Source organism: Empidonax traillii, unplaced genomic scaffold (genome assembly GCF_003031625.1).
Source record: "Empidonax traillii isolate 1590-97213 ecotype Southwest subspecies unplaced genomic scaffold, ASM303162v1 scaffold364:size1245619, whole genome shotgun sequence".
Lineage (NCBI taxonomy): Eukaryota > Metazoa > Chordata > Aves > Passeriformes > Tyrannidae > Empidonax > Empidonax traillii.
Window position 1 is genome coordinate 21,467 of NW_020955557.1, and position 27,048 is coordinate 48,514.

The following is a 27,048-nucleotide window of genomic DNA, read 5'->3' on the forward strand; positions in this document are numbered from 1 at the left end:
AGCTCACATCCCCCCTGGTACCACCCCAGCTCCCCACAAATGCCCATCTGAGGACCCAAACTCCCTCAGGCATCGCTGCTTCCCACGTGCCATCCCTAACCCACGCCCCGCTGGGCATTGCACACATCTGCTCTTACTTCCTCCCCTGCAACTTTCACGATGATGCTTTTGCAACTCCTCAACCAGAACCTGCTGCTGCTTCATCTCCACCAGCTCGGACAGCCCTGTCTGGCTGCGTCGGAAAATTCCGAGCTGTAACTCCTGAGAAATGGATTGAGGAACAAAACTCTTTTTTAGCTGCAAGAGGAAAGTGCACTCAGAGCAAAGCATGCACAGTAACCCTAAAATCCCGTTCTTGCACCAGAGGACAAATCCCAACATTGATCTAGAGAATTAAGGTGGAGAACTGTTACACCCTCTGCCAATGGAGGCTTTGATTTCAATTTGGTGTATTTATGTAGTTACCATTCCATATTAATATTCAACAGAAAGCAGTGGGCAGATTCATCGCCATCACATACCTTATCATTTTTTCCTAAAGTCTTTTTTTTCAGAAAGAAGGTCTTTTAAGGAAAGCAGAAAATTCCCTGCTTGCCCTAAAGATGAAACTCCCTGCCCAGGGGGAGTTGACAGGTAGAACTTCCCTTCTGGGGGCTGGGGGGACAGGCAGAGGAAGGGAGACAATTCTTGCTTCCTTTAACATTGCTATTGGTTCCACAAAACAAGCTCTTTTAAGATGCTGACTTTTTAATTAGCCAATTTTAGCCATGCTAATTTCCATCACGCAGAAGAACTTGAGCAGAACACAGAAGTTGCATTTAAACAGCCTCTCAGCTCCAGTCCATGCCAAGATCTGTGAGCAGCTGCAAAAAAAAGCAACTGATCTGACAAAACAGAACTGAAAAAAGACAATGCACAAAGGACTCTGAGGCTCAAAACCTTAAGTATATTATGGCCAAACCAAAGCCTGAAAGCCAGACACGTTCCCCCACTTGCAAGAGAGGTGTGAGCACACACAGGTTGCATTGGATGATAATGGTACACACTCCAAGGAAACTCCAGCAGTGTAGGTAAAGCAGTTCCTGAGGGCAAAGAGGTAACTGGGATGTCACTGACTGGGGTTTTGTTTGTAGCATTAATTAACAAATTATTTCAATTTAGAAAAAAAAATTAGTAATGCAATATGCCAAGTAGCTCAAAATACAATTAACTATAACTTAATATACAAATAACACAACATATAATTGTCTAACTAGACAATCTACACCTCAGTACTCCATTTTAAAGTTCACTTACCTAAGGTTTTCCTTTGAGTAGAACAATCACAAAATGCAGTTGTTTTAGGCTATTTGTGTCCCAGTGACAATAAACAAAGGTAACTTTCACCATCTGCATGAAAAAAGGCTTTCTTCTTACATTTTTTAGCAGGAAAAGCAGGATTTCTTCAACACAGCAGCATTTAAGTTCAAATGTACAGTCAAAACCAAGAGTAAGAACTATTTCATGGTTATACATTTGCTTCCAGTATTGTCATGGAATATCTTAAGAGATAACAAGAAGATATTCTCTTACATAGACTTAATAACAGACTGAAGAATTTGGATGCCCAGCAAATTCCTTAGATTAATGGGGATACAATCAGCTTCTGTGACACATGAATTTCTGATTATTTTGTTCAACACCAGCAGGAGCAGTCACCAGGCTGTGCCTAAACCTCCCTGCGTAGAAATGGTCTGATGATGAGTTAGTTCTGCACTGGGAGAGGAAAAGCCTCAACTGGTCATTTAAGTGACTTTCCCAGCTCCTGAGTCACTTTGCCGTGACTCAGTTTACAGTTCAGTGTTGGTTGAGGTGAGTGAGGAGCTAAAGCCACCCACGAGCACAGTCACAGCTCACACAACCCCAGGGCATCACTTCTGGCCTGGCACAACCCAGTAAATTGTTTTTCCATGATGGATTTAAAAGGAGAAGTCCTACAGAACTTTCATCTTAACTATGAACCCTTTACCTAGAAAGTGGTTAATCCGTTCACCAGAGGGAGCTGAAACTGCAGTATGACTCAAAGGAACTATTCAAATTTCCATATAAATGCTCAGAAAAGTCAATGCAATAAGCTTAAAAGCTCTCCCCAGAATTATTCTGCAGGAACTTCAGAGCATTCCTAAAAACATGACAACACACAGCACCTGCATTATACTTTCTTAGCATTTATTGATTTTTTTTTAAACAATTTCTACAAAAGACCTTGCCTTTCATTTAGAAAGTAGATACATGTTTCTTCTCAAATGCAATACAGACTACATTTCATAAAGAAAGAGAAATAAACCTTTATTTTAATTATTATTACAAATACAAGAAGTCAGTTTCAAGTGAATACTGACCCACAAAACACATAAAAAGATTCAATGCACCTTTGTAATCAGGTCAGTATGACAATTGAAAAGGTACACATTAGGAGGAAAAAAATATTAGGAATTCTGAATCCAGGAACAGGAAGAAATTCAGGAGCACACGACTTAGTCGAGTTCTCCATCAACAACCCTGCCCAGCCTGTCTTGCTCAGGACTGACCCTGTCCTGCTATACAATAAAATCAGTGCAGCAAGTGCTGCTCTTCTACAACAGCACATTTACAGACCTCACCAAGATTCCACACAAGGCAGCACTTGAGGTCCCAGTGAAGGGAACTCCACCAGTGCCCTGGGAAGTTACCCAAGCGCAGCTCTCATTTCCACCCTCCTGCTCTTCAGAACACAAGGCAGATCAATACCCAAGTCAGGAACCTGTGCACTGGTGTGTGACAGACAGGTTTACTCAGTATTTCCTGCTGAAGCAGGACTCCCAGCTGTCCAGAGCTGTAAGTTTTATTGCTGAGCACACTGTGTTTCAGGAGTTGCCTTAGAAGGTACATACAAGGTTGTGTATTTTGTCTTTTTTGTTTTCTTCGCCGCCGTGATTTTATTTTCTTTCTTATCTTCCTCTGTAGGTTCAGATGTGGATTCAGCTGTTAACCTACAGGCAAAGCAACCATTCTAAATACACATTTAGTTTATATAAAACACGACCAAAGTAAGAGGTTTAGGCAGAATCAAGAAGCCAAGTGGCACAGAAGACCATCCATAGGCAGAGACAGAGCAAGCAGGGCTTAAGAAGAAAATGAGACCGAAATGAAGCATTTTTATATCAGTCCTAATCACATTTCCTCACTTAAAGCCTCCCCCACACACACCTCATCTGCTGAAATGTTGGGTAAAAAAGGTAACTGAGTGTGTTTTCTGGGTGGGCTCAGCCTTCAAAACCAGCAGTGACTGTGCCATGCACACAAAAGAGATCAAATCCCCCAAAACAACTCCAAGTGCAAAGTGCCAGCAACATAATATAAATATGCTGAAGTGAAGTTTCTTTCTCCTACACCACCAAAAAGACTTCCTTTAGAGCAATCTACTAGCTTCAGCCTAGTTCTGTACTCCTATTGCCTTTATCTTAATGCCTGAATATCTTATGTTGCTGCAGGAAAATTTATTTTCAGGCTCTAAATGGCATCATTTGCCCACTGACACGTTTTAATGCTGCTGTGAATGTAAATGGGGGTACAACTGCCTCAGTGCTGGTGAAGAGACAACTAATTCTGAAATCAAAACATAGTGTTCAGATGTCTGAATCTCATTTTTAACTTAATTAACATGCAAACATGCCATTAGAACAATTGATAAATAATGGTATTTAACCAAATCAAATTGCCCACAGTTAGACATAATTTCTTCTGTTGCAAAAATAATCATGGAAAATGAAGTTCCAAATTAAACATATACATTTATATACCAACACAGATCTAATGCTCCTTCATCACCACATACATTAAAGCAATTCTACAGTGACCTTGTGGATTTCTAGTGCTCTCAAGAGCAACCACAGCCACTGATAGCTGATTTCAATGATGGTTTTCCAAACAAAAACAGCTGCTACGCAGTTGTTAGAGATTTATCTGCAATACAGACCTGCAGCTCAACATGAGGACTACGAAAGGAGCTGTAACAAAACAGTTGGAGGGAAATTTAGCTACAGGTTCAAACTAAAATCAAACTATTAGGCTTGCAAGCAATGTGCATATTATTCCCTACAAGCACCGTCTCACACTAAAGAGAAATAGGTTGTGCTGTGCACCTGCCCTGGGTCAGTGTTTGCTCCACCAGGTGATTCTGATGGCTGACAACCTTCTCTTTGTGGTCACCTTCCCCCAGGCTGCCCCCCATTTTAAATCAGTCGAAAGTTGTAGCAAGACAGAACACACTTTTTTTTCCTTCCCTAAGTAATTCCCAGTAATCATTCTGTGGTTTGCACTTCACCTGCAGGGCAGTCTCTGCTTCCCCAGGAGCAGGAATTAGGAATGGGCAGGTTCTGTCCATCTGGTCCTGTGGCAGATTCCCTTCCTTTGTCCCTTCACTCTTCTGCTTTAGAACAACCCCTGCCCAAGGCCATCAAAACCACTACTCTGAAGGCCAAAACTGCCAGCAAGGATTGCCTATGAAATACAGAGAGGACTCAAACCAAGAGACCAAATAAAACCAAATTCATTTAAATTACATTCCAAAGCAGCACAACAGCATTTATACGAAATAACTGCCCTTTTTTAGTATTAGGTAATTCTGTCAGTGCATGATGTAACAACCCTGGAAATCAAATCCTCTCTGTGCCTCTTGTGAAGAAGATATGGAAGCCAAGAATGAAGCTGAGCCTGGGAAGAAGGGTTGGGACATAAGGGAACAGCAGTTTTCTTTCTCTCTCACTGTCCCACTGCTTTTAATTGCCAAGTTAACCTGCCCCCAGTCTTGTTTGCCCCAGTTGATCCCTGTCAGCTTTATCTCTACCCACAAGCTTTTCCCATCTAATGTTCTCCTTTGCCCTGAGGAAGGGAGAGAGAGAGTGAAAGCAACTGGGTGGGCTGTGGGACCCACCCCAGCCCTCACTCTGAGGGCTCAGACCATCCCTTAGAGCACCACAACGGATGATCAAGCGTCAGCATAGGGAAATGGATGGATCAGAAAGAACAGGCACCAGTTAAACACTTCCACTTTAAAAGAACCAAAGCTATGCCATGATTCTGTATCAAGCTGTGACTGGGCAGACTCCAAAACTGAGTTATAACTGGAGCTCTACCCATTTAAAGCAGATGAACTGTCTCATCAGGTGAAGCTCTACTTGCCTAAAACCCCAAAGAGATTATTGGTATCCAGATCTCCTGCTGGGCCAAATGGCTGCAGGCATGTGAAGTAGATTTCGTGTATGTAATCCAACTAAATAATTTAAGGGAGCAAATAAGCTCTTAGGCACACAAGCTCTTCTTTAGATCAAACTAAAGCAAACAACCTCAAATCTAAATGCAAACTGAGTTGTGCAGCAGGGGCTCCCCCAAAGTCTCCATTTTCAGGTTCACACTCAAGCTGCCAATAGTTTTTGTGCCCAGGGTTTGGCCACATCCATCACAGAACAGTCCAGAGATTCCTTTCGTCTTTAGAAATCCAACCTCTCAAATACTGAGACTTCATCATGACTTGCTATTTCATAATAAATCATAGCAGATCAGGGTTCAGTAAACCCTCAATGTTATATCAACATCATGACTTGGGGATTTAGTACTTCATTAAAATCAGAAACAAACAGAACTTCCTGCCTGGATTTGCCCTTACCAGGCTCATACCATCATTGAAAACAGCTTATATGGAGTCCTGTGGCAATTTTTCAGTTGTGTTGGTGGTTTTGATTCTTTAAAAATTGACTTATGTTTTGTTCTTTATTTGAAGCAACAGCAACGGGTGCAAGATTAGAAACCTCCCTCTGAGCTACGACTTCATCTTCCTCTTCCACTTCTACTCACTCTGCTTTCAAACATCAACTCCATCAATAAATTTCCACTCCCCTCCTCTCCATGATTATTCAAATAATCACCCCCTCTCCAGTAGGTTCAGTCCCTCAGTTCACATAAACTGTTTCCAACATCTTCCTGTCAGCAGACACCGTATCTTCCTTTCCACAAGGAATATGAGGAAATAAGTTAAACTTATCCTACCAGGTTACATGCTACCTGTTCCTGAGTGTGGACAGACACTGTCAAAACACACCACCATCACTCAGTTATCCCATCTTTGCTCTCCACTTTCACCACCCACCCACCTCTGACCTCCCTGATCTTCCCTCCTCACTATCAGTCCCTGCACATTTTGGCACAGCTGCTCCAACAGCTGCTCCTCCCATATTTTTTTCCAAGGCTGTTTCAGAAGACTGCAATGTTTGGCCACTTTAAGTCTGTTAATTATACCCATGCAACCTTGAGTAATTGAGAGCCAAAGGATCAATCCAATTACTTCTGAATGCCATCAGCTCTGACTATACCCTACAGGTTTCCATGGGTTAGGCCTTCCTCCATCTCCAGAGCTGCTGTCATTTTAGACCCACTAAGTTATTTCTTCTAGCAGACATTAGCTAGTTGTAAGCTCAAAGCATCTAGACAAGCCCAGACTTTTCTCTCCCCCCAAACAAACATGTTTACAAAGATTATGAACAGAATACAAAAAGCATTCGCTGAAAAAGTAGAAAACAGAAATCAGCATTCCTTTGACCAAGATAAAAAAGCTGGAGATAATGACTGTTCTCAGTTCCTTTACCATCTAGCAAAAAGTACCTTAAATTCTCAGTTCAGGGCAAAAATGTGATGTTAATTTGGCAGTTTTCTTTCCAGCTATCATGCATCCAGATTATTCAAGTCCTTTGTCTGACAACACAAACAGCTGATTAATTCTCTGTGGTCTTGTACGATGCGAGTTTTGTCAACACCACTCAGGTTAAGAACGACTTAAATAACTTTTAGGCTTTTAGCTAAATCTGGAAGTTGATGAGGGCAGAAATCAGGTATCAAACTGAAGCATGATACCTATTGCCTTGATTACCTTGAGGTGTAACAAGTGTGGGGCAGTTTTGAAGGGACAAAGAAAACAAGAAGTCTCTGAGGTTGGAGCAAACCGAGCAAGCTGTCACATGCTACCTGTCTTCAAGTAATGGCAAGGTTATTTGAGTTACAGTTTCAAGAGTCTTTTTTATTAGTCATCACTTTAGTCCTCCTAAAAGGGATTGAGAAGTTCAATGTAGGCAGCTGGAGCTGAGGAATGACACGGCATGCAACACTGAGGAAATAGATAAAGAATTGGATAGCAAAGTTCATGCAGCGAAAGAAAAGAGATGCAGGTCTGTGCTGATTGCCTTGAGCAGAGACAGAAGCTGACACTGACCTGAGGGCAGCTGAAGTCAAGGAATTATCTGCACTCCTGCTGTTTGAAGAAAAGGCATCGTGGTTCTCCTCTTGAAACTTAACTCTCTTCCTTTCCCTTTCAGGTTCCATGATGTTCCTTTTTGCTTGCAGAGGGCTGTGGAGGGGGGATGCTGAGAAAGCCTGTCTCAGGGGAGAAGCACCACTCTGCTCCAAGTACTTGGCAGTCACCTTTTTTCCTTCCCTACTTGGCATTTGAGGGAGAGCACTTTCTTTTACTGGAGTGCTTTTGCTGTCCAAGTATTCACAAGTAGTGTCCACTGGAATCCTCTCCCTCTTCTTTTTAATTTTAGAACCTTTAGGTAATTCTAAGGAAAAAAGGAATATACATTTTGTACAGAAGCAAAGCTGGAGTTAACTCGTCAACCAACATGCTCATAATAGAACTAGAAAAAAAAAAAACATTTCACATGTTTTTGTGAAAGACCTTGCAATAATTCTTAATAGACAACTTAGATCCCTTAAATAACATCCCTTCATATAGTCTAATAAGCCCAACAGAAGCCAGCCTGAAAACAGAGACATCATCCACTCTACCTTTTCACCAAGACCTTAAATTAGATGCTCTGAGCTCAGGCTGCTGAGGTGAGCTTTCACAACCAGGATTTGAAAGTCAAATCCTTTGGGTATGGAAAAGTATAAAACCAGTTCACCCATCTGGTTCCCTGTGCACACAATCCCAAAGTGGTTTGATTTGGGAGGGATCTTAAAGCTCATCTGGTTCCACCCCTGCCATGGGGACATCTTCCACGAGCCCAGGGTGCTCTGAGCTCTGTCCAACCTGGCCTTGGACACTTCCAGGGATGGGGCAGCCACAGCTTCTCTGGGCAACCTGTGCCAGGGCCTCCCCACCCTCACAGGGAACAATTTCTTGGCAATATCTAATTTAAACTTGCCCTTTGTCAGCTTGAACAGAATTATCTTCCTCCACAGTCTCCAGCTCCCTTATTTTGCACAAACTCAGCTATCAGCTGTTTTTCAGGAGAGGTTCTGCTGTCAAAATTTAAGCCATTTAACTTGAGCTACTAAAAACAGTTTCTCCTCTAAATGCTTTGCACTTTATTACCAAACTCCTGTCAGCTGCATTCAGAAAACTGAGGCTTCTCATCAACACAAAGATGCTGCTGCTGTCATGAGCAGCACCTCCTGAGCATCTATTGCCACCCACTTGACTATGGCTGTCCAGCTGTACCCCATAAAGCCTCTCAACACTCATCTGTACTTTTTATTCTTCTGAAGTCACTGTTAGGACACATTGAAGGGAGGTCCTTGAGCAAAATGGGGCTTTTCTATTTCAGTTCAGCAGGTTATTATCAAAAAGGCAGCCATTTAAAGCTTAGTCTATATCTGGAACTAAAGTAATGTCTTCCTGTCTGATGTCATCCCATTTGAGAAGGTGCAGAAGATCAGATATTTACTTTTTCCCCAAGTGGAAAAGTTGTATTTACCTTCAGGTTCATACTTCATTTTCAGCTCATCCAGCATAACTCTCAAGCTCATATTCTCACTCTGACAAGCCTGCAAATGTCTCTCATTGGTTAAGAGTTTCCTCTCAAATTCCAGGACCCTTTGGCTCTCATACAGAGCTTTCATTTTTTGCAAGGAGAGTTCATTTTTCAATGTTTCAGTTTCCTTGCTGGGGTGGGAAGAAAATTACAAAGTCAGACTCGGTTTGCTTTGGTTTGTTCTTTAAGTAAAGTAGCAGATGCAAAGTCAACTCAGTACTCAGCAACTTCATGGTAAATTTGTATTTATACATTTGGATCTGAGGGCGTAAAAACAGAGGCCAAACACCATGAACTTGCTAATTAATGACTATTGGAATTCACTAGTCAGAGAACACAACTAGAGAGTCCAATAAAGCATTTTAAGTGTTATTATATGTCTCCTTTGATAAGGGAACTAAACATACACAGCCCATAGACTAAGAATCTCATACAGTTGCCTTACAGACTAAGTTTTAATTTATTGAAGTTCTCAATTTTTCCTGTATCCAGGAGTGAAAGAAAGCAACAAGATACAATGGTTCTGCTGCTATCCTTGAAAACAGTAAATTGAACTCCAAACAAATCAACTCTCATTCCTATAATTAATCAGAAAATAAAGAAAGGAGCATGTCTGTACATACAGTCAGTGCATACAAACAGTAACAAAAAAGGGAAAATAAAATCAAGTATCTAGAAGACAACCCTGCTACAACCAACTTGTAGGGCTCAGACTGTAAGTACTTACTTGGAGTTGTCAAGTTTAATTTTCAGTAAATCTGCATAGTACCCATCCTCAGAGTCGCCTCCTTTTGAGCTACTTCCAGGTTTGGATTCTTCCACATTCTCATACAAAGTCTGATAAATAAAGAAATGTCAGGTTGGCAAGCAGTGACCTTTCAGAAACACATTAGCTTGGTCCTAAGTGACATTTTCCATGCATTTCTATGGAGAAGCCTCATCATACAGGGATTTATACACAGAAGGTAACTCAGCTGCTCTGGGTACCTCCTCACTTGTCACAAGTGTCAAATAGCACTAAAACTGACAGTTCTCTCTCATTCACTGAAAAAAAAATAAAAAAGCAAGTTGCCTCAACTGCAGAAGGCTTTAATAGCACTGCAGAACTTGCTTTACACTTCAAAACACAGGATATTTAGTTAACACACACGGGGTTTTTTCAGCATTTGTTTCTAGGCTTCAGCAGCTGGACCCCAAAGGAACACAAGCCAATCAAGAGTTATAATCAATTAAATATTTCAGGTGAGGAAGTTAGTTCATAATAAAGATGCCATAAATCCAGTAACAGGTGACACTGGGGTTTCTGGTTTGGGGTTTTTATTCTGAAGCAGCAGCAGACTTAATACTGTGACCTACAGACCTCAGGGTCCTCTGGCAGTCACTGACTACGGATACTTTGGTTGGTTATTGCAATTAGGGATTCCGTTTCCTGACACCACTTACTTATGGCCTAGAGACACAAATACATATCAAGCTTATAAATGACAAAACTGGTAAAACAACCAGGCCTCCTCAATTGCTTGCTAAAATGGGTTAAGCTTGGCTTTACACCACTTGGGTTAAATACAGAATAGAGGAGACTATCCTGGAAAGCATAATCCTACTGCACAAGCTAATACACCCCAGTTTACACTCCAAAGCTGTGATAAGAAAGGGCCAAACGAGTCCAGAAGTGCAAGAATTAAGAGAGGTTAAAGTTTGTCACTCCCTGTAAACACACAAACATCAGTAGCATTACATTAACGCATCCAGGGGTCCTCATGTACTCCCCTCACTTTCTATAATACTGGCAAAATATTACCAAGACTGAAAAAACTGCTTTACAAGGATGGTTAAACAAATCAGTTGTGTTAGAGAAGAGCAGGCTTCAACTGCAACGTTAAGACACTTTAAGAAAATAAATATCCAGGAAATTCAATGGAGCTGAGGCACTAAAAAGTGCCAAAGACAAAGCACACACAGTAAAAGTGTGAAATGGCTACACGTTCCAGGAGAAAAATCAGATGCCACAGCTCAGTGAACTTTGACCAAGTAATAGGATTGAAATGTTACAAGTCACTAAGATATGGAGGTGCTACACACGGGAAACCCATAAAAAGGTGGTTTCTTCAACCTTTGACTTGGGTCAAGTAAAAGTGTAAGCAGCTTTGAGATCCCTTTTCAAACCAGAGCAGGGACTTTAGATAGTTCTCATCATTCTTGTTGTCTTGTTTTAGCTTCCATGATTTTCTATTTAGTTACAAACCACATACCTTAAACTTTTCTAGCTGCCTCACTTTCATAAGCAGATCTTCTATTTCCCCATTCTTTTGCTCTAACATGGCCTGTAAACGTTCCAGCTGATCAAATTCTGTCTGAGAGCCTTTCATCTGCAGCAGTGTAGCCATTTGCAGCTGGAAAAAAAGGGAAAAAAAATGTTTACAACAAGTACTGGGATTAGTGACTGGAAATCTCAGCCTCTTACCCAGAACTGTTCAGGTACACAAGCCTTGTAATTCTAATCCTGAATATAGAAGTGCACTGGATGCTTAAATTCAGCCTTCAGAACGTTATCTTAGCAATTATCACCATAGACTGACACTGGAAGTCCTCAGGAGAGCTGAAAACTTCCTGAAGAGCTCAGGCCTGAGTGTCACACCCTCCTCGAACCTATAAATGCACTGCCAAGGACACACAACATTCCACATTCAAACCACAAACACCCAGTCAGCCAGAACCCAACTACAGTCCAGGCTTATTTATCAGAGCTAAAATGAATCTTGAGAACTTCTCACTTGGAAAAAACACACAAATTTCAACCCCCTCCTTTTTTTTTTCCACTTCTGATTTTGAAGTATAAACACCACCCTGTTTGCCTTCTGCAATATTAACCCAAGAATTTCAGCTTTTTCTGCTCCTCCAATGGAACACCCTCTGTCATTACAAAGGAGTTTTGATAAACTTTGCACTTAGAGCAAGTTTTTCTGATGGTGTTAATAGATTAATGTCATGTTTACAAAGGTCTTAACACATTTTTTTGGAAGTGATGTTACAGACATTTCAACAACTGGGGAAACAATATGAAATACAAGCTATTAAAGACTTCACAGGCTATCAGTGAACACTGAGGCATTTCTATCAGTATGGGTAAGGTGACACTGGGAGAAATTACAGGGAGAAGATCAAGGGAAAAAATTAGACTACAAATTGAGGAAGAAAATGAGGGGAGAGCATTTACCCTATGGAATCTCCTGTATCAGCTACAGGGTATCTGTACACAAACTGCAGCTCAAGAAAGATTATCTCACAGTTTCTACAGAAGATCAGGGAGGCAAAATTTTACCCCTCCCCAACGCTGGTTGACTGAAACTATCCTTACAGTTCCCAGTCACAGACATCTAATCTTCCCCCTGGGACTCCAAAGGCCTCTCGCTCTCAGAGCTACAAGTTGCAGTTGAGCTACATAAAAACAAACAACAGGAAAGTTAAGAAACTGGAAGGGATACTCTGCGCTGTGGTAAAACTTCCACAGGAGTGCTGTGGATAGTCTGTTCAGGACTCAGATCTTCAGGAGTCACCAGCAAGTACCACACAGAGACATTCTGATAACTAAAGCTGCAACAACAGTTACCTCCACTGCAGGAAGCAGCTGTGAGGGGGGAGATAAGCACAGACTGAGCTTGAACACACAGCAGCACAGTGCAGAGAGGGGGCTAACAGGGATCTAGGATGGCAGCTTAAGCAGAACAGCTGACCTAACAAACTACTTATTTCCAATGCTGATATCAGAAGAAATGTTCTGAGTACAAATTGAAATTCCAAATAAAGGCATTAAGTAGCAGGACAGGGATACCAATTTGCCTCCATTTTTGGTGAAATCTTCAGTATTAGGCATGTTTCTCATGCATGGAACCAGTATGACTGACTGACCCTCCCATTACAAGGAGAAAATTTCTGAACAAACTGATCCTACCCAACGACTTTGCTCGCTCAAATCTTTGCTGTACCAGGAGGTTTTCTGCCTTCTCCTTTAAGAATGTTGTTTCAAATGTTTTCAACCTACTCCACAAAAGCTGGGGAACACAAACCTGTACTTCGAGTGCAACTTCTGATCATCACTCTAGATTTTTAAGCCCTCTCCTCAAACTTCATGACCAAGTATTGGATGAAAATGAAAGGATCCATTTCAGCAATGGAAAACAATCAGAAGGCCAACATTAAAACAGCTGGCAGCTCTGCCATTATCTTGTAAGTCAGCTTCTGCCAACTAGTTCTCAACATTACCAACAGGCTTCCATCCTATAACAGTGTAGTCTAAATTAAATAGGTATGGCAAAAGTCATGACTTATTCTTACATCAAAAATAGGGAAAAGCAGAAAAAAAAAAGGGGACAAAGACAAGAAAGCAACCCTGAGGGAAAAAAAAAAACAAAACAAAACCCACAGTGTGTGATGGGAGTAAAAGCCTGTCCTTCTCTCAACATTCATTCCTGACAACGACAGTCAATGCACAAATATGGTTCATGTAGTACAAGAATGAGGCAAGAAAAAACAATTATCAAGACAAACTGAATGGTAGTTTGACTGACAGGAGTTGTGTTTTACTTTTATCCATTAAACAACTACTGCCAAACCAAGCAAACATGGTGCCTTCAGTGTAACCTGGAGGTCTAGGATGAAGGAGAAGCAAAACCAAAATGCTGATGTACCGTGAAAGTCAAACAGCACAACATCATCTCACTTGTTTTTTCTCCCATTTCCCTCCCCCCAGACAACTGCACCATATTTTAAAGGTAACAAATCCCCCAGGCAGTGCACTGAAGCAGTGCCCAAGGACACCTGGAGTATTACAGTAATGGTCATACCTTCATTCTCTGCAACTGTTCTCTAGTGAATGCATGCTGTTTTTGGAGGGACTGATATTTTACTTTCACACTGATCAGCTGTCGCTCCATTTCTGCCCTACGGTCCTCCACCTACAGAATATTGTGAACAGTTATTACTGGGAAGTTATAACACTTGTTCTTACTTGGCTGATGAGTTTTACATGGACATGTCGCCTAGCAATGAGTGTTCAGTCTGCAAATACTGCTTTTGCAGCAACAGTACCTGAAAATACAGGCTATTGATAATCCCCCTGTAATAGAAGTGCTGTAGCTGCTGAAGTGCAACAGATTTTTCTTTTGTTCTTTTGATATCAAAATAAAGTAACATTTCATATGCTTCAGTGTTGCTGCAGAATAGTTTTGTTCATTGGCATCAGAGGAGCTTAAAAGAATATGAACTGTGCACCATAATACCCCCCTATGCATTTAACAGCAGCTGAACTCTTACTGGAAAACCAATTCAAAACCCCTCCCAACTGCTCAAACATCTTGACATTTTCAGCATGTTTGTAAGACAGTTTTTATCAGCATCTTTTAGTATTTCACATACTATCTGGTACATTAAAGAAGGCTTTACCAGCTGAACAAAACTACTTCGAGTCAAGATCTGCACACAGAACAGTCATGAGCCCTCAGTCACAACTTTTGACTTCACAGCCAGGTAACTTTAGGTGAGCTCATTAATTTTAGCAATTCCTTAACTTGGGAGAGCATAAAAATGATTTTCCATATGTCAGATCAACACTGAAGTCATATTTGAGGAATAGAGATACGTGCTGGCCAGATCAGGTGCAAATACTCTAATATTTTCAATACAATATAAGAAAGAAAACTTAAATATTTTCTTCTCAGGCATCTATGGCGTAATTGTACCTCAGCAAAGAGAGAATTGCCTTTACTTGTAGGGTCCAAAGACTGTTGCACTGCACGATCCAGCTGAACCTGAAGCTCCTGATTGGCTTCACGAGCTTTCTAGATTAAAGAAGAGAGGATATTAGTCATTCAGGCATCTGATGCTCTGCATACATGATTTTAATCAGATAGTTTTAACTCTAATTTCCTATGCTTTAGCACAGATTATGTTGAGTACTTCAATGTACATACAGTTCTAGTCACTAAGACAAGTTAATTCCGTTTCACTAAAATGAATTAATATTCGCTTAATATTCCACTGATCTTCATGGCAAGAACACAACTGAAAACCTTCAAGGGTTTGATGTTTGTCAGCTGGATTAATGGTATGGAGACCACAGGCCTTTCTGTGTGAGTCAGTCACAAAGCCCCTACTCTCCAACACAAGATTTTCCAAGAAACTTGAAATAAAAAGGAGAATTGTGGCAGTGAGCTGTGGGATGGTCACTGGGAGGCAGAACAGTGCTGTGCAGCACAGCCTGTCACACAACAACCCCAAGACAGAGCATTTACCAACAGGCAACACCGAACACAGTCAGCCAATATCCTTGTCTTTCCCCTCCCTCCTCAGAACTCCCCACAACTCCAGTTCCACCAAAGAGCTGGCACCAGAGCTTGTGCTGTCTGGGGCTCATCTACCAAAGTCATACAAAAATTAGGAGAATACCTCTAATGCATTACAGTAAGAAACAACTTCTTTCTCCCTCTCCTCCTTTTCAGCGTGCAGTCTCTCCAGCTGGTTCTGTAAGTTACTGTTCATCAGTTCTAGTTGTTCTTTACTGTACTGAAGCTCATTCAGCTTCTCCTCAACATTGGCCTAAACAAAAAAGTATGAAATAAATAGCATTTAAAACAACTGGAAGAAAAGCAAGCTGTTATTTTCTTTGCTGTGCACATTGTCTCAGTATAAGTCAACCCACACAATACATCCAATAACGAAATAAGGGCAAAATTTGCTCTTCAATTAGCCTACATTAGTAATGGTTCAGTGCTACTCACACACCTTCACACTCTCTAGCTCAGTGAGTTCTATCTGAAGGTTGAGCATTTCTGAGGACATGGTCTCATGGACACGTTCAGACATCATATGCAGTTCTTCTGATTTGGCAGCAATTATTTCCTTCTGATGCTCCACTTTGTGTCTCAGTTGTTTCTCTGACAGTCGGGTTTCATCAAGTTCTGCTTTCAGGTTCTCCAACTTAAAAACAGTTGACAACCAAGTAGTATCATTTTATAACGAATTCTTGAAAAGCAGGATACTTCTGACTATCCCAATTACAGATTAGAAACACAACTTAAAAATAAACCTACACATTGTAACTATTTATTATTTATTTTGCTAATTAAGAGAGCAATAATAAGTTAAATTTATAGTATCTAAAATGCTACTAACAACCTTTTAGGTACATATGAGTTGTCAAACCTTGTTTCTAAGGTCATTAATTTCTTGTCCATAGGCTCTGGTCAGCTGTTCCTTCTGTTTTTCCAGTTGCATGTTCTGCTGCTGCTTAAGGGAATCACACTCAAAATGCAAACTTTCCAACATTCTATTCTTGAGTTCAATTTCCCTCTGAAGGGTGTATTTCTCTTGTTCAAATTTCTGAAAGAGACAGCACACTAATAAATCTAGATGTAATAGCACATTTTTCCCTAAGCATTTATGAAAAAGTACAGACTCAGAACTGAGATATTTGTAGCTCATGGAGTTCTAATTAGGGAATATCCATGTTTTAAAAAAAATGAACAACTGCTCTAAAATTATGATTTATTATTGTGCAATATTCTCTCCTTCATAGAACTGTCTGCTTCTTTGCACACAACATGAAATGTGGGGCATCTTTTCTGCAAGTGCCACAAAGAAATGTAGCAAGAGCCTACATGCACTTTCTGCCACCATGGAACCCACTTACGTTAAAAGTTGTTGCAGTCCATCAAGTGTTCCCTCAGTGCAGAACAGCTGAGTGCAATGGTTTTTAAAGACAGCTAAATTGTCTGCAGTTTTGTAATAAATCCCATCAACCCTTCCAGACTGAAGAAGGATTTTTTAAACAGCTTCCCCCTCTGCCTGATTGCATGTTTGTTAATTATAAAAGACAGCTTCATTTTACTCTTCCATTCAGCCAGCAATTAAGAAGGAAAAAAATAAAAAGAGGAGAGTGTTGAAAACAAATGGTAATAACAAAGCCAAACCAGTCTAAAGCTGCAGGATATTTTCTTTCTTTTCAAAATAAATTAACTCTTAAAACACACACCAGAATTAAGAAAGGGAACACAGCAAAATTAAAAGCTGTCAGGTATCCCATTGACCTCTGTGGCCCAGACACAGCTTATCAAGGACAGGCTTAGCTCTCAAATACAACAGGAGAAGAGCTTTAACTCAAAGATAAAGACAGTGCACAGGACAGATTTGGGAGTGCACTTCTGGCCACACCTTAGAATGATAAAATTCCAGCAGATTACGTCTACACACTTGTACAGAAGAGCACACAGATGTTCCTGAAAGAAAGTTCTGAAAGAACTTAATTGTGTTCCCAGGAAGTGCTTTGGCTCTCAGGTTCCAAAGAGGAGAGCCAGAGACTCAAAACAACCTGTTGGATAACCACAGTCCCCACACAAGATGTTCTTCCACTGGGGGAAAGCCCACAGTTCCTTCCTTCTGCCCTTGGAATCAGAGTCACGAATTGATCTGGTTCACACAAGCTCTTGGCTCTAGCTTCTGACACAGGATTATAACCCGTGGTGCAGCTTGACAGCACAGGGCTGTCAGCAGGAAAGGATCATCCTGCCCTGCCTTCCTTATCACTTGTGCTTTCAGTGCCTCTCACACAAAGCTTTCCAGTGGTAAACCCACCAAAATGAGAGATTCTGCTCTTTCAGAAGAGCAGAGTGCTACCAACATCCAGCTGGTACGAAAAAAACCCACACACATATCAAAAATTACACACATTTTATCTCTACCCCAGGAGAGGGGATGGATGCACACCCAGAAACAGAATAAATGAAGACAAATGGTTGATGAAACATGGAGTGGCCAAAAGCTAACTTGAAAATTAAAGTCTTGATGAAAAGGGGAAGAGGTTTTTCCTGATTGTCATTTCCTTGAACAATTAGTAAGAAGAAAACTGGTCAACTAAATAATACCTCTATATTTCAGCACCGTATTATTCTTTTTCCTGAGCTGCAAAGAAATGTCCAGATAACTTCAGGACCCCTGAGTACTTGAAAAATGTGGAAGCTTCACATAGAAGAAATTTTAGTCTTGCTGCTAGTGTTCTTCTCACAGCTTTAGATGATGTAAAGCTTACAGGGAGAGCACACATGAATGAGTTGCTGAACAGAGGCAAAACACATGCTCTAAAACAAACCCTTTAGCATTTAGCATTCATTTGACATTAAAGGTAATTAGTCCTATCTGGTACAGAACACCCGATGCATAATTAGCTATGAAACCCTGTCCCACTTCGATACAATCATGCTCAATGTCTTAAAGGAGTGGAAAAAAAAGCCCTCTCTACAAGATCTTAGAGGTTTATTAAAATCAATGTAGACTCTACAAGGCATTTAAAACACCTGTGCCTGCAGAAAATAGTTAAAATAAACCAAAGTCGAGTTTTGAACAGTCATCACCTCAGTTTTCTCAGTCAGTTCACGGCGTGTTTGATCCAACTGATTTTGGACTTCATTTTGGGACTCCAGCAAATCCAAACCATATTCTGCTGCCTTTCTTCTCTCATTCTCTGCCTCTTTGAGTTGCTGTTTAAGACTTAAAATGGTTTCTGTCTCCATTTTCCTTCCTTTTGTCACTTCAACACTGCAAAGACAAAATTGTTAAAGAATACACTGCAGTAAGTTACAGCAGTTAAGTGAAAAAAGTTACTGCATTTCCTTTCTTAACCAGGATATATTTTTTGCATGAAGAAAAAAAAGGCAACCAAAATCAAGACAGCTCACAAACAAACAGACCTATGAACAGTAAAATAATAGCTATTTCTTCACAAATTTGGTAAATGTCTTACTCTTTATTACAGCTTAAGTAACAGCATGCAGCAAAAGCACTCCTGAATACCTGGTTTCCTCACCCCCCAGAACCAGAACTAATCTGGTCCAGAGCTCTCTTGCCAAGGACAGGAGTGGGCCAAGGAACAATCTTATAAAAACAGTCATGCAGATGGATGACAACATTTTCTTATGTATCCCAAATCAAGCCCCACCAAGTATAGCATCACTTGTGTACACAAATAACACTTAAGATTCACGTGGGCAGCTGTATTAGCAGGACACTTCACTCCTAATAACATTAGGTGGGATATAGACACAGATAAAGGCAGTTCAAGGGAAGAGTCAAAAATAGAAACCCTGTTAAAATGCAGTGAATTTTAACACAGGGATTTGCATTTATTTAAGGGGAGTCTTCCATTGCTGTTTGTCACTTTAAAATTTTGCTGCAGGCAACCTGTTTGTTAATAAGAATATAAAAGACACGAGGTGAGTTTTGCAAAAAGTTAGTCAAAGTAAACCCAACAAACCAAATATTTAGAAAAAAAAAAATAAAAATCAAGTCAAATTAACACCATAAGTTTGTGTGACTGCTTGCTACCAAACCTACTAAATCAGCATGCTGCCAAAAAATCCTATTAAGAGAGAAAATGCTAAGCAACTTGGGCTTCTGAACAACATATGCCAGGAGTTTTCTCAGAAAGCAGGAGGTGCCAATGATAGACAAACACACACAAAAAAATCTGCAGTTGATTTTTCAAAGCCAGGGTTCTTAGCTGTTATATAATTTCAGGATTGAATTCTTTATTGGAGATCTAACTCTTGGTTTTCACATAAGCAATTTATTTGTTGCCATTTCCTATTGGCACATATATTATTCTTGTGAAGGTTGTAATAGCCAGCCTTCCTTCCTTTTTTCCTTTTTTTTTTTTTTTTTTTATAATTGTTATTCAACATTGAAAACTCCTTGGGGAGTTTACCCAGCTCCCACCAAGAGAAAAAAACCAGTGGAGGCACAGTCAGAGGCACAAGACAGAAATTACCAAGTTCTGGTTTTGGCATTTTCTTCTCACTTCTTGTTGCTATCCAGGTTCAACATATACCAAAAGATTTCATCCAGCCACACTCTGAAAACTTCACTTTTTCACATCTAACCACTGCAATGCCTGAAATCCTAGTTTTGCACACTTGTGCCAGTCAAAGACAGGAGTTTTGCAAACTTGTAACTAAGAATCAACAATATTATGCTCCCCCAAGGACAGATAGATCAGATACAGTTTAATAATTAAATGTTTAAGGCAGGATGTAGCAATACAAGCACACAGGCAACCACTCCTGGCATGTATTTCCACCGAAGACAATGAGTAAATTCTTGCTCACTTTCAGAAACAGAATTTTAAAAACAGCTTTATTTTCTGATCAGACAGCAGCACAGAGGCAACACAGCTGATTGCTCTTAGCTTACTAAATTAAGTGAATATAATGACAACTCACCTTCAGAAGTTCATTGCAGTCTTTCTTGACTTTATTCCTGCACTCCACCTTTAAAAGAAAATAAAAGCAACAGTTGTCTAGAGCAGCTGAGTCTAAGCTGCCACCACAGCACAGCCCTCCAGAGCAGCCCCTGGTCTAATACTTAACCCTGGGGCTGCCTCATGAACATGCAGATCACAACCTAAAACCCCATATAAATGCAAATCTCATTCAAATCTCAGTCGGGCAGCTGGCAGACAGTTCAGAAACAGCCAGATCAGGCAATGCTGCCAAAGGAGGATGCTCTGCAATTGGCCTGGGGGGCAAGTAAACAGGCTGCACCCAGGTCACCTACTTCTGGAACACAGGGAATTTTTTTAAGGGCTGTTCAGGGATTTTTGTCTCACTCCCTCCTAATTTTTCAGTGACTTCTGCATTTCTCCTCCAGTGTCACCTTTAAGCTCTTAAAAAACCATTTACTAGATAATATACATTAAAAAAAAAAAATCTTGTGTTTTTTTATGTTATACTTGAAGCATGAAGGAAAAGAGAACTAGCTTTCCTATTCACACATTCCTTGCTGACTATTAGGGAAAACAGCAAGTGTGCCTTTTGGAGCACAGACACTCTCAACATTCCATTGCCAATTCCAGATGCAGCTACTCTAATTCCAAGCAGTTTTGTTCCTAAAGCTGTATTGTTGTATAGGAAATAATTGCCTGCAATTTAGTATTGCACAGGAGGCTAAGTAAATTGCTCTGAAAACGTCTTAAGAGTAATTAAATAGGTATCAGGTGAGCAGGCAGGAGGTGAAATCAGAGCAGAATAAATGGAGAGCAATCTCTAGGAGTTGCAAGAGAGTTCCTCACTTTTGGCTAATTAACACATTTCATGATAGATTCTGGGCTGAGGGCTGCACACCTCGATTATTCAACCCTTCAAGTACTCATTAATAAAAACAATGAGGTAGGAGATAAAAAGGCACTTTTCTGGCAGGCAGACTTTCTTCTCCCACTCTCTCACAGTTCTGGTTAATCTGCTATTCCCAAGGGCCACACGTAACAGCTGCCTGTGCTCTGATCCTTTCAGGAGCACCTGCACCGTTTTCTGATCGCTGACATAATTAGCAGGGTGGTTTTTCTCCCTTATCCCAGCTATTCCCCTGATAATTCCATTGTTACTCACACAAGTCCGTCCCTCCACCTACCACACTGCACACACTCAAGCTGGAGCATTTTCAGGGCTAATCCACAAAAAACCCACCTTCTTGGGTTAGTGAGTACTACAGAGACTATCTGCACACAGAATATAGCATACTATACGCTATACTATATTCCATAGACATATTATATCCTATATGAGATGTTAGATACGTATATATTATATGCCATATCACATGCTATATATGTACATTTATATCTATTTACACATACGTACGTATCTATAAAACGCAGAAATAACACACTACAGCCTCATCCTTCGGTCACCACAAAGCCCCAGCAGGTCAGCAGCCGGCCCTGGGAGCACTTTGTGTCATTAGTGCCGTGTCCCCTCCGCTCTCTCGCTCCGAACCCGTTCCCCCCCCCCCCCCCCCCCCCCCCCCCCCCCCCCCCCCCCCCCCCCCCCCCCCCCCCCCCCCCCCCCCCCCCCCCCCCCCCCCCCCCCCCCCCCCACACCCGCCCACCCTCACCCGGTACGGCCCAAACGGACACCGAGGGCAGGCTCCCCCCGCTCCACCGGGGGCCGTAGGGCAGCAAACCACCTTCCCCAGCCCAAGGGACAGCAGTGGGCACCGGCAGCACGGCCGCGGCAGCCCCAGAGACAGCGAGCAAACCCCCTCCAACTCGCTCCCCCCTCACCGCCCTCACTGCTCGCCGGCGCCGCTCCCGCCGTTCAAATCTCCTCCGGCCCCCAACCCAAGTCTCGCGAGAGCTGGCCCCGCCCGGCCCCGCCTCGGCCCGCGCGTGCGCGCGGGGGGAGCCGTGAGGGGGTTCTGTGGGAGGGTTTTGTGCCGGGGAGGTCAGAGTTATCCCCACCGGGCAGGGATCGTGTCGGTGCATTCTCACGGCCTCGGCCGCCTTGTTTTTTAGTATTAAATGCCAGAGTGTCGTCCCGAACGCGGGCTCGCAGTGCTGGTTCGCACAGCGAGGCGACAGGTTTATGTGTGTTACTCCTGTCTGAGCAAAGTAAGAAGGTACGTGGTTCCCACAAAACACTGGCTCAGCGACCATCAGATCTTTACACTCTTTACACCTTTCAACAGGGACATCGGCATTCCTTGGTTACAATTTCCGTTTCATGAGTATCCCAGCCCATATTTGATAGTTACATCTGTCATTTCTTAGCCCAGTTCTCTGCTTTTCAGTCTAAGGTCTGTTCTGAGTAGGCAGTCAATGAGTGGATGGTCCTGATCTCCCACTGCCAGAATTCCCTTCCCCTGCTTACTGCTCAGTCCTGCTGACCTCACTCCTGGGTGCTCTCTCCAGACAGTCCCTAATCTTGGGATTGTCCTCCCTTTTCCTTAAAAGATTAGCCAAGCACACAACATTCACAGTGCAATGGCTTAATTGTAACTCTCCATCTGCAGCTACTGATTAACAATTAAAAAAAAAAATTTGCAAAGTCTGATTCAAATCTTGAGGGGCTTGATATCAAGAGTAACAGTGATATCAAGAGTAACTCATCCAGCCAGCTCCAGAGAGCCTCACGCACTTGTTCCCTCTGCTCTGAGGTATTAAATACCTCTGGTACAATTCTTTAGCACAGCACCGAGTTCACATTTTCTTCAAGAGCAAGGTTCTATTTGAAGTTTGGGGTGTGAGGGTTGGAAGCAATGGTAAAGGAGGGCAGCCAGGGCTGGGTAGTCTGGCTCCTCCTGTACTCATCAAACAACACTCACTGTGTTAAGCCTTCCCCAGTGGGCAAGAACGTTTGCACAGAGCCCACGGGAGATTTTCCAAAGAGGGAATGTTGTAATAAAGCTCAGCTCCAGCACTCCAGCCATACCCAGCCAGAGCACAGAGAGGTGTGAAGGACATGCTTGGCTTCCAGAGTCACGGGCAATGCTACCTCGCTCAAATGAAACTCATGGTGTAAGGAATGAGAGTCAAAATGTACAGTGCTCAGTGTTACCTGGGAAGCCTGCAAAGTCTAGGGGCAATCAGCTCCTCCATGCAGCGTTCTGCAGGAGGGATTTGGGGCTGGCAGTAGAATGCTGCAAGTGTCTGGTCTCTCCTACTACCTGCTTCCCTCAAGAGGGAAATCCCCTTGCTCAGCAGGGCCTGCCGAGGCTGCCTGTCCCTGAGGAGACATCACCACCTCCTTATTGAGCCAAACCTCTCCTTGGGTCCTGTGGAGCTTTAACATCCAAGCTAAACAGCAAGTTCAATGCTTGCAGCATAGAATCATGGAATATGCTGAGCTGGAAGGGACCCATCAGGATCATCAGGTTCAACTCCTGGCCCTGCCGAGGACACCCCAACAATACCACTCTGTCCCTGAGAGCGCTGTCCAAACAAACACTCCTGGAGCTCTGGCAGCCTTGGTGCTGTGCCCACTGCCCTGGGGAGCCTGTTCAGTGCCAACCACCCCCTGGGGGAAGAACCTTCTCCTGAGATCCAACCTGACCCTCCCCTGTCACAGCTTCATGCTGTCAGCTAACCTCCTAACTTGTTATTTGTCTCCCTAGCTTGCTCTAGTTTCTACTCATTTTCACTTCCTGCACCAGAGAGGAGTCCCAGGGAGGGATTTCATCGTGTTAAATTGTACAGCATTCATAAATTCCCTAAGCCAGTGAAGATCTGAGTGATATCCACAAAGAAGAGCAAAGTTCATTAGCAGGAGTGTTTCACCAAGCACTTCTGATGGTTATTAGAAAGTCCAGGCTCAGGTGTCTAGGTACCATTTTATTCTGCCCCAAAAGAAAACCTTAGTTTACCTTTTAAGCAGCGGTTAAATTTTTAATCTGTTCTGCAAGATTCACGTATTTTGTACTTATTATTCTATTTGATGTGACATCCCTAACAAAAGCCACTGCACAGAAACCTCTGATAGCAAATTCTGCCTTTAAAGGAACATGCTTCAAGTAATGCAAGATTAAATTCGAGCAACAGGCTGTAAGTAGATGCGAGGATAACAATCCTATTTGGAGCAACTGGGACAGAAATAGATGTCTTAAGAAAAAAGGGGCTTGGAAAATAAGCACATAGTATAAAATTTGACAGAGGGAGCCAATAAAACACTATTACTACTACTATCAAAATGATACCACTCCCACTATTCTATCAAAATGTCAGTCTGGCTTTTGTCAATAGAAATGGGATTAAAAATTAAACACAGAATGATCTAGACAGGCAAGAATACCAAGTTGATTAAAACAGGGACAGGAAACGAGACAATCCTGTTCTAATCCTGATTCTGCTGCATTCACTGTGTGATTAACCACTCCAAATGCCCACAGCTAAACCCCCTTGTTTTAAAATAAGGATAACAGCGACTTAATTAACAAATCCATATAATTCTCATGACTGTTACTGAGTACATCTTGGAAAAAAAAAAAAAAAGACATCATAAATGCTAAGCATTAACATGGTTACTGCACCCTCATAGCATGGTAAATTTTAAAAGAGTTTAAATAGCTGCTGCTTCCCCCTCTGGTTCCACAGTCACGTATGGCAGCTGACATGAAATATTTTAGCAAACTCCACAACATTTTCCTCAGCTAAGAACTTCCATTTATGCCTTAAAACTTTGCTTAAATGCAAAGTAATTAGTTCATTATTTAAAACATGCCATTCTTTTCAGACCTGTTTTCTTCCCCTTGCTGAATTGGCTGTCACTGGGACACTGTGTCACAGACCACGTCTACAACTTGTAAAATCCATGCGGTGGTTTTTAATGAGCCAGTACAATTTGTCAAGTGTCAGAATGCTACATGATCATTCCCTGGTGTTACAGTATCCAATTCTAATGTATCCCGGGATTCCCTGGCTTTGGAGCTGGATCTCACTGCAAGAGGTTGTAGAAAAGCATAGAATGACAAGGTCATTATGGCCATTGTTTGTGGTAATTATGGATTTATGGAAACAAATACTGTTGTCCCACTTATCTACGAAAAGACAGTCACTTTTCAGGTTTCTTTTCAGCTTAAGTTGTATTTAGTCCCTTGCTCTTAGAAACTTTTCTCCTACTTATGACCTCATTGCCCTATAGAGACTCTACAAATCCAGTGGCTACTGGAGCATAAAGTGTGTAGTTTGTACACTTTTGTTCATTGACATTTTATATCACTAAACTTAATTAAATCTGTGCATTGCTAACCCCGTGTAAAATGGAAATCCGTGTTTTGTGAGTCTTATCTATTCCAACAGGAAAGAATTCCACATAAGTAAGGGAGTAATTGCAGCAAGTAAATGCGTTGGGGCTGTTTTTCCCCGCCGAGGAGGAGGCTTGTTGTCTTTATCTAAATAAAAACAAATGAGTCAAAAAAGCCCTCTTAGTCTTTCCCTGCTAATTGCAAACAAGGGAGCATCAGCAGCCTGTTGAGAAGTGCTGATTAGGAGCTGTCACTCCGGCCCAACAGACCCAGGGGTCATTATAATAAAAACTTCGTGGAACGTTAAGTTGTGGTCTGTTTGTTTGTTATTATTGGCACGTTCTTGCTCTTCGTTATTTAAGAACAGTTCATGATGCACAATTTAAAGCCATATTACTTTATCTGCCGGTGCAGCTTCACAAAAGCCCAGGTTTAACTCTGTGCCGATTTTTGGTAAACATGAAACTCTTCTGCACTTTCGAGATGGGACAATTTCACCTCCCATTAAACAGAATCCAGGGAACTATATGTTTCAATTTATTACTGTGAATTCCAAGAGCAGTAACACCAATACCTGAGTTGTTCTCCAAAGAACTCAAGTGGCTCAGTAATTACAGCAGCAGATTGAGGGCCAGTAACTGTTTGTAATCCTCTCTAAACTCTTAGAGACTGACCTCATCCAAATCACTTCATCTCACTATTTCAGTTCATCTTAGCAAAACACGTCTTTGCTCTGTATTTTTCTTACCAATCTAACCTTAAATAGCCTTCTGTGGCCGCACGGGATTACTTGGCAAGATCTGTCAAGTAGGTGTGAGAGTCTCTTTCAAATACAAACTCTCGGGTTTGTAACTCCCAAACGAAAACTTTCCGTGACTTTTATTTAGATTTGTTACGTTTTTTTTTACGGCTTGCTAGAGTGGGTCAGGAGACTCACAGCGAGTTTCCTGGATTTATGCAAGCCAGGGGTCCAGTTATGAAAATATACTTTCTTCAGGACATAAATTCAGTGCCAAGTTATGGTGGAAATTTGCGTTAAGACTCAATTAGCATCTTGTAGGCTATATTTTCCTTCATTCTTGATTTTATTTTTTTATTTTTTAAATATGATGTGACACTGGATGCATCTCTCACCTTTTTTTTTTTCAAACATCCATGGTTATAGCCACAACTGCAAGATTTTGCCAAAAGACCCAACAAAATAACAGTTCAAGTTTTATGATAATAAATTCAGGACATTGATTTGTTTGTTCATACCTGGTAACTCGACAGATCAGTCAGTTCCAGGGAAAGGTTACCAAATCAACACGTAGTAGAACCTGGAGTATACAGGAACTCTAATTCCTTTTAACTTTTTTTTCTTTAAGGAAAAAGTTTGCCTCTTCCTTGATAAGTCACTTGAACTCCCCACCCAGTATAAATGCTGATATCCATTATTACCGCTCTGCAATTTGGTGGTGGGTCAGAACACCACCCCACCCCCACCCCCCCACCCCCGATTTTTTCCCCTATCTTATGAGTTTCCTTACTTGACACAAGATTCCATTCGATTTATTGCATGGATATATAAAGTTAGTTAAGTATTTAAATTCTGCTCTCCTCTTGAGTAGGGAAGGATTTTGGTAACAGCGCTGACTAATTAAAAACCGCATTTTGTGAGATA

General features: G+C 41.6%; 1 protein-coding gene across 6 annotated transcripts; it reads right to left on the reverse strand.

Annotated features, from left to right (window-relative positions):
- Positions 1-2,191: 2,191 nt before the first annotated feature.
- Positions 2,192-21,975, reverse strand: SPDL1 (spindle apparatus coiled-coil protein 1). 6 transcript variants are annotated; one of them, XM_027892731.1, is made up of 14 exons: positions 21,931-21,975; positions 21,257-21,366; positions 20,093-20,140; positions 18,230-18,413; positions 16,026-16,202; positions 15,606-15,800; positions 15,270-15,419; positions 14,564-14,662; positions 13,670-13,780; positions 11,078-11,218; positions 9,553-9,662; positions 8,769-8,956; positions 7,283-7,628; positions 2,192-3,011 (listed from the first exon to the last, which is right to left on the reverse strand). In XM_027892731.1, exons 4-14 carry the CDS (start codon positions 18,386-18,388, stop codon positions 2,864-2,866), a joined length of 1,824 nt encoding a protein of 607 aa, XP_027748532.1. In that variant the 5' UTR covers positions 18,389-18,413; positions 20,093-20,140; positions 21,257-21,366; positions 21,931-21,975; the 3' UTR covers positions 2,192-2,863. The 6 variants fall into 6 exon arrangements, with proteins under 6 accessions (XP_027748532.1, XP_027748526.1, XP_027748529.1 ...); XM_027892725.1 differs by lacking the exon at positions 2,192-3,011 and having other exon boundaries at positions 7,070-7,628; XM_027892728.1 differs by lacking the exon at positions 2,192-3,011 and having other exon boundaries at positions 7,070-7,628; positions 21,940-21,956.
- Between the last annotated feature and the right edge of the window lie 5,073 nt (positions 21,976-27,048).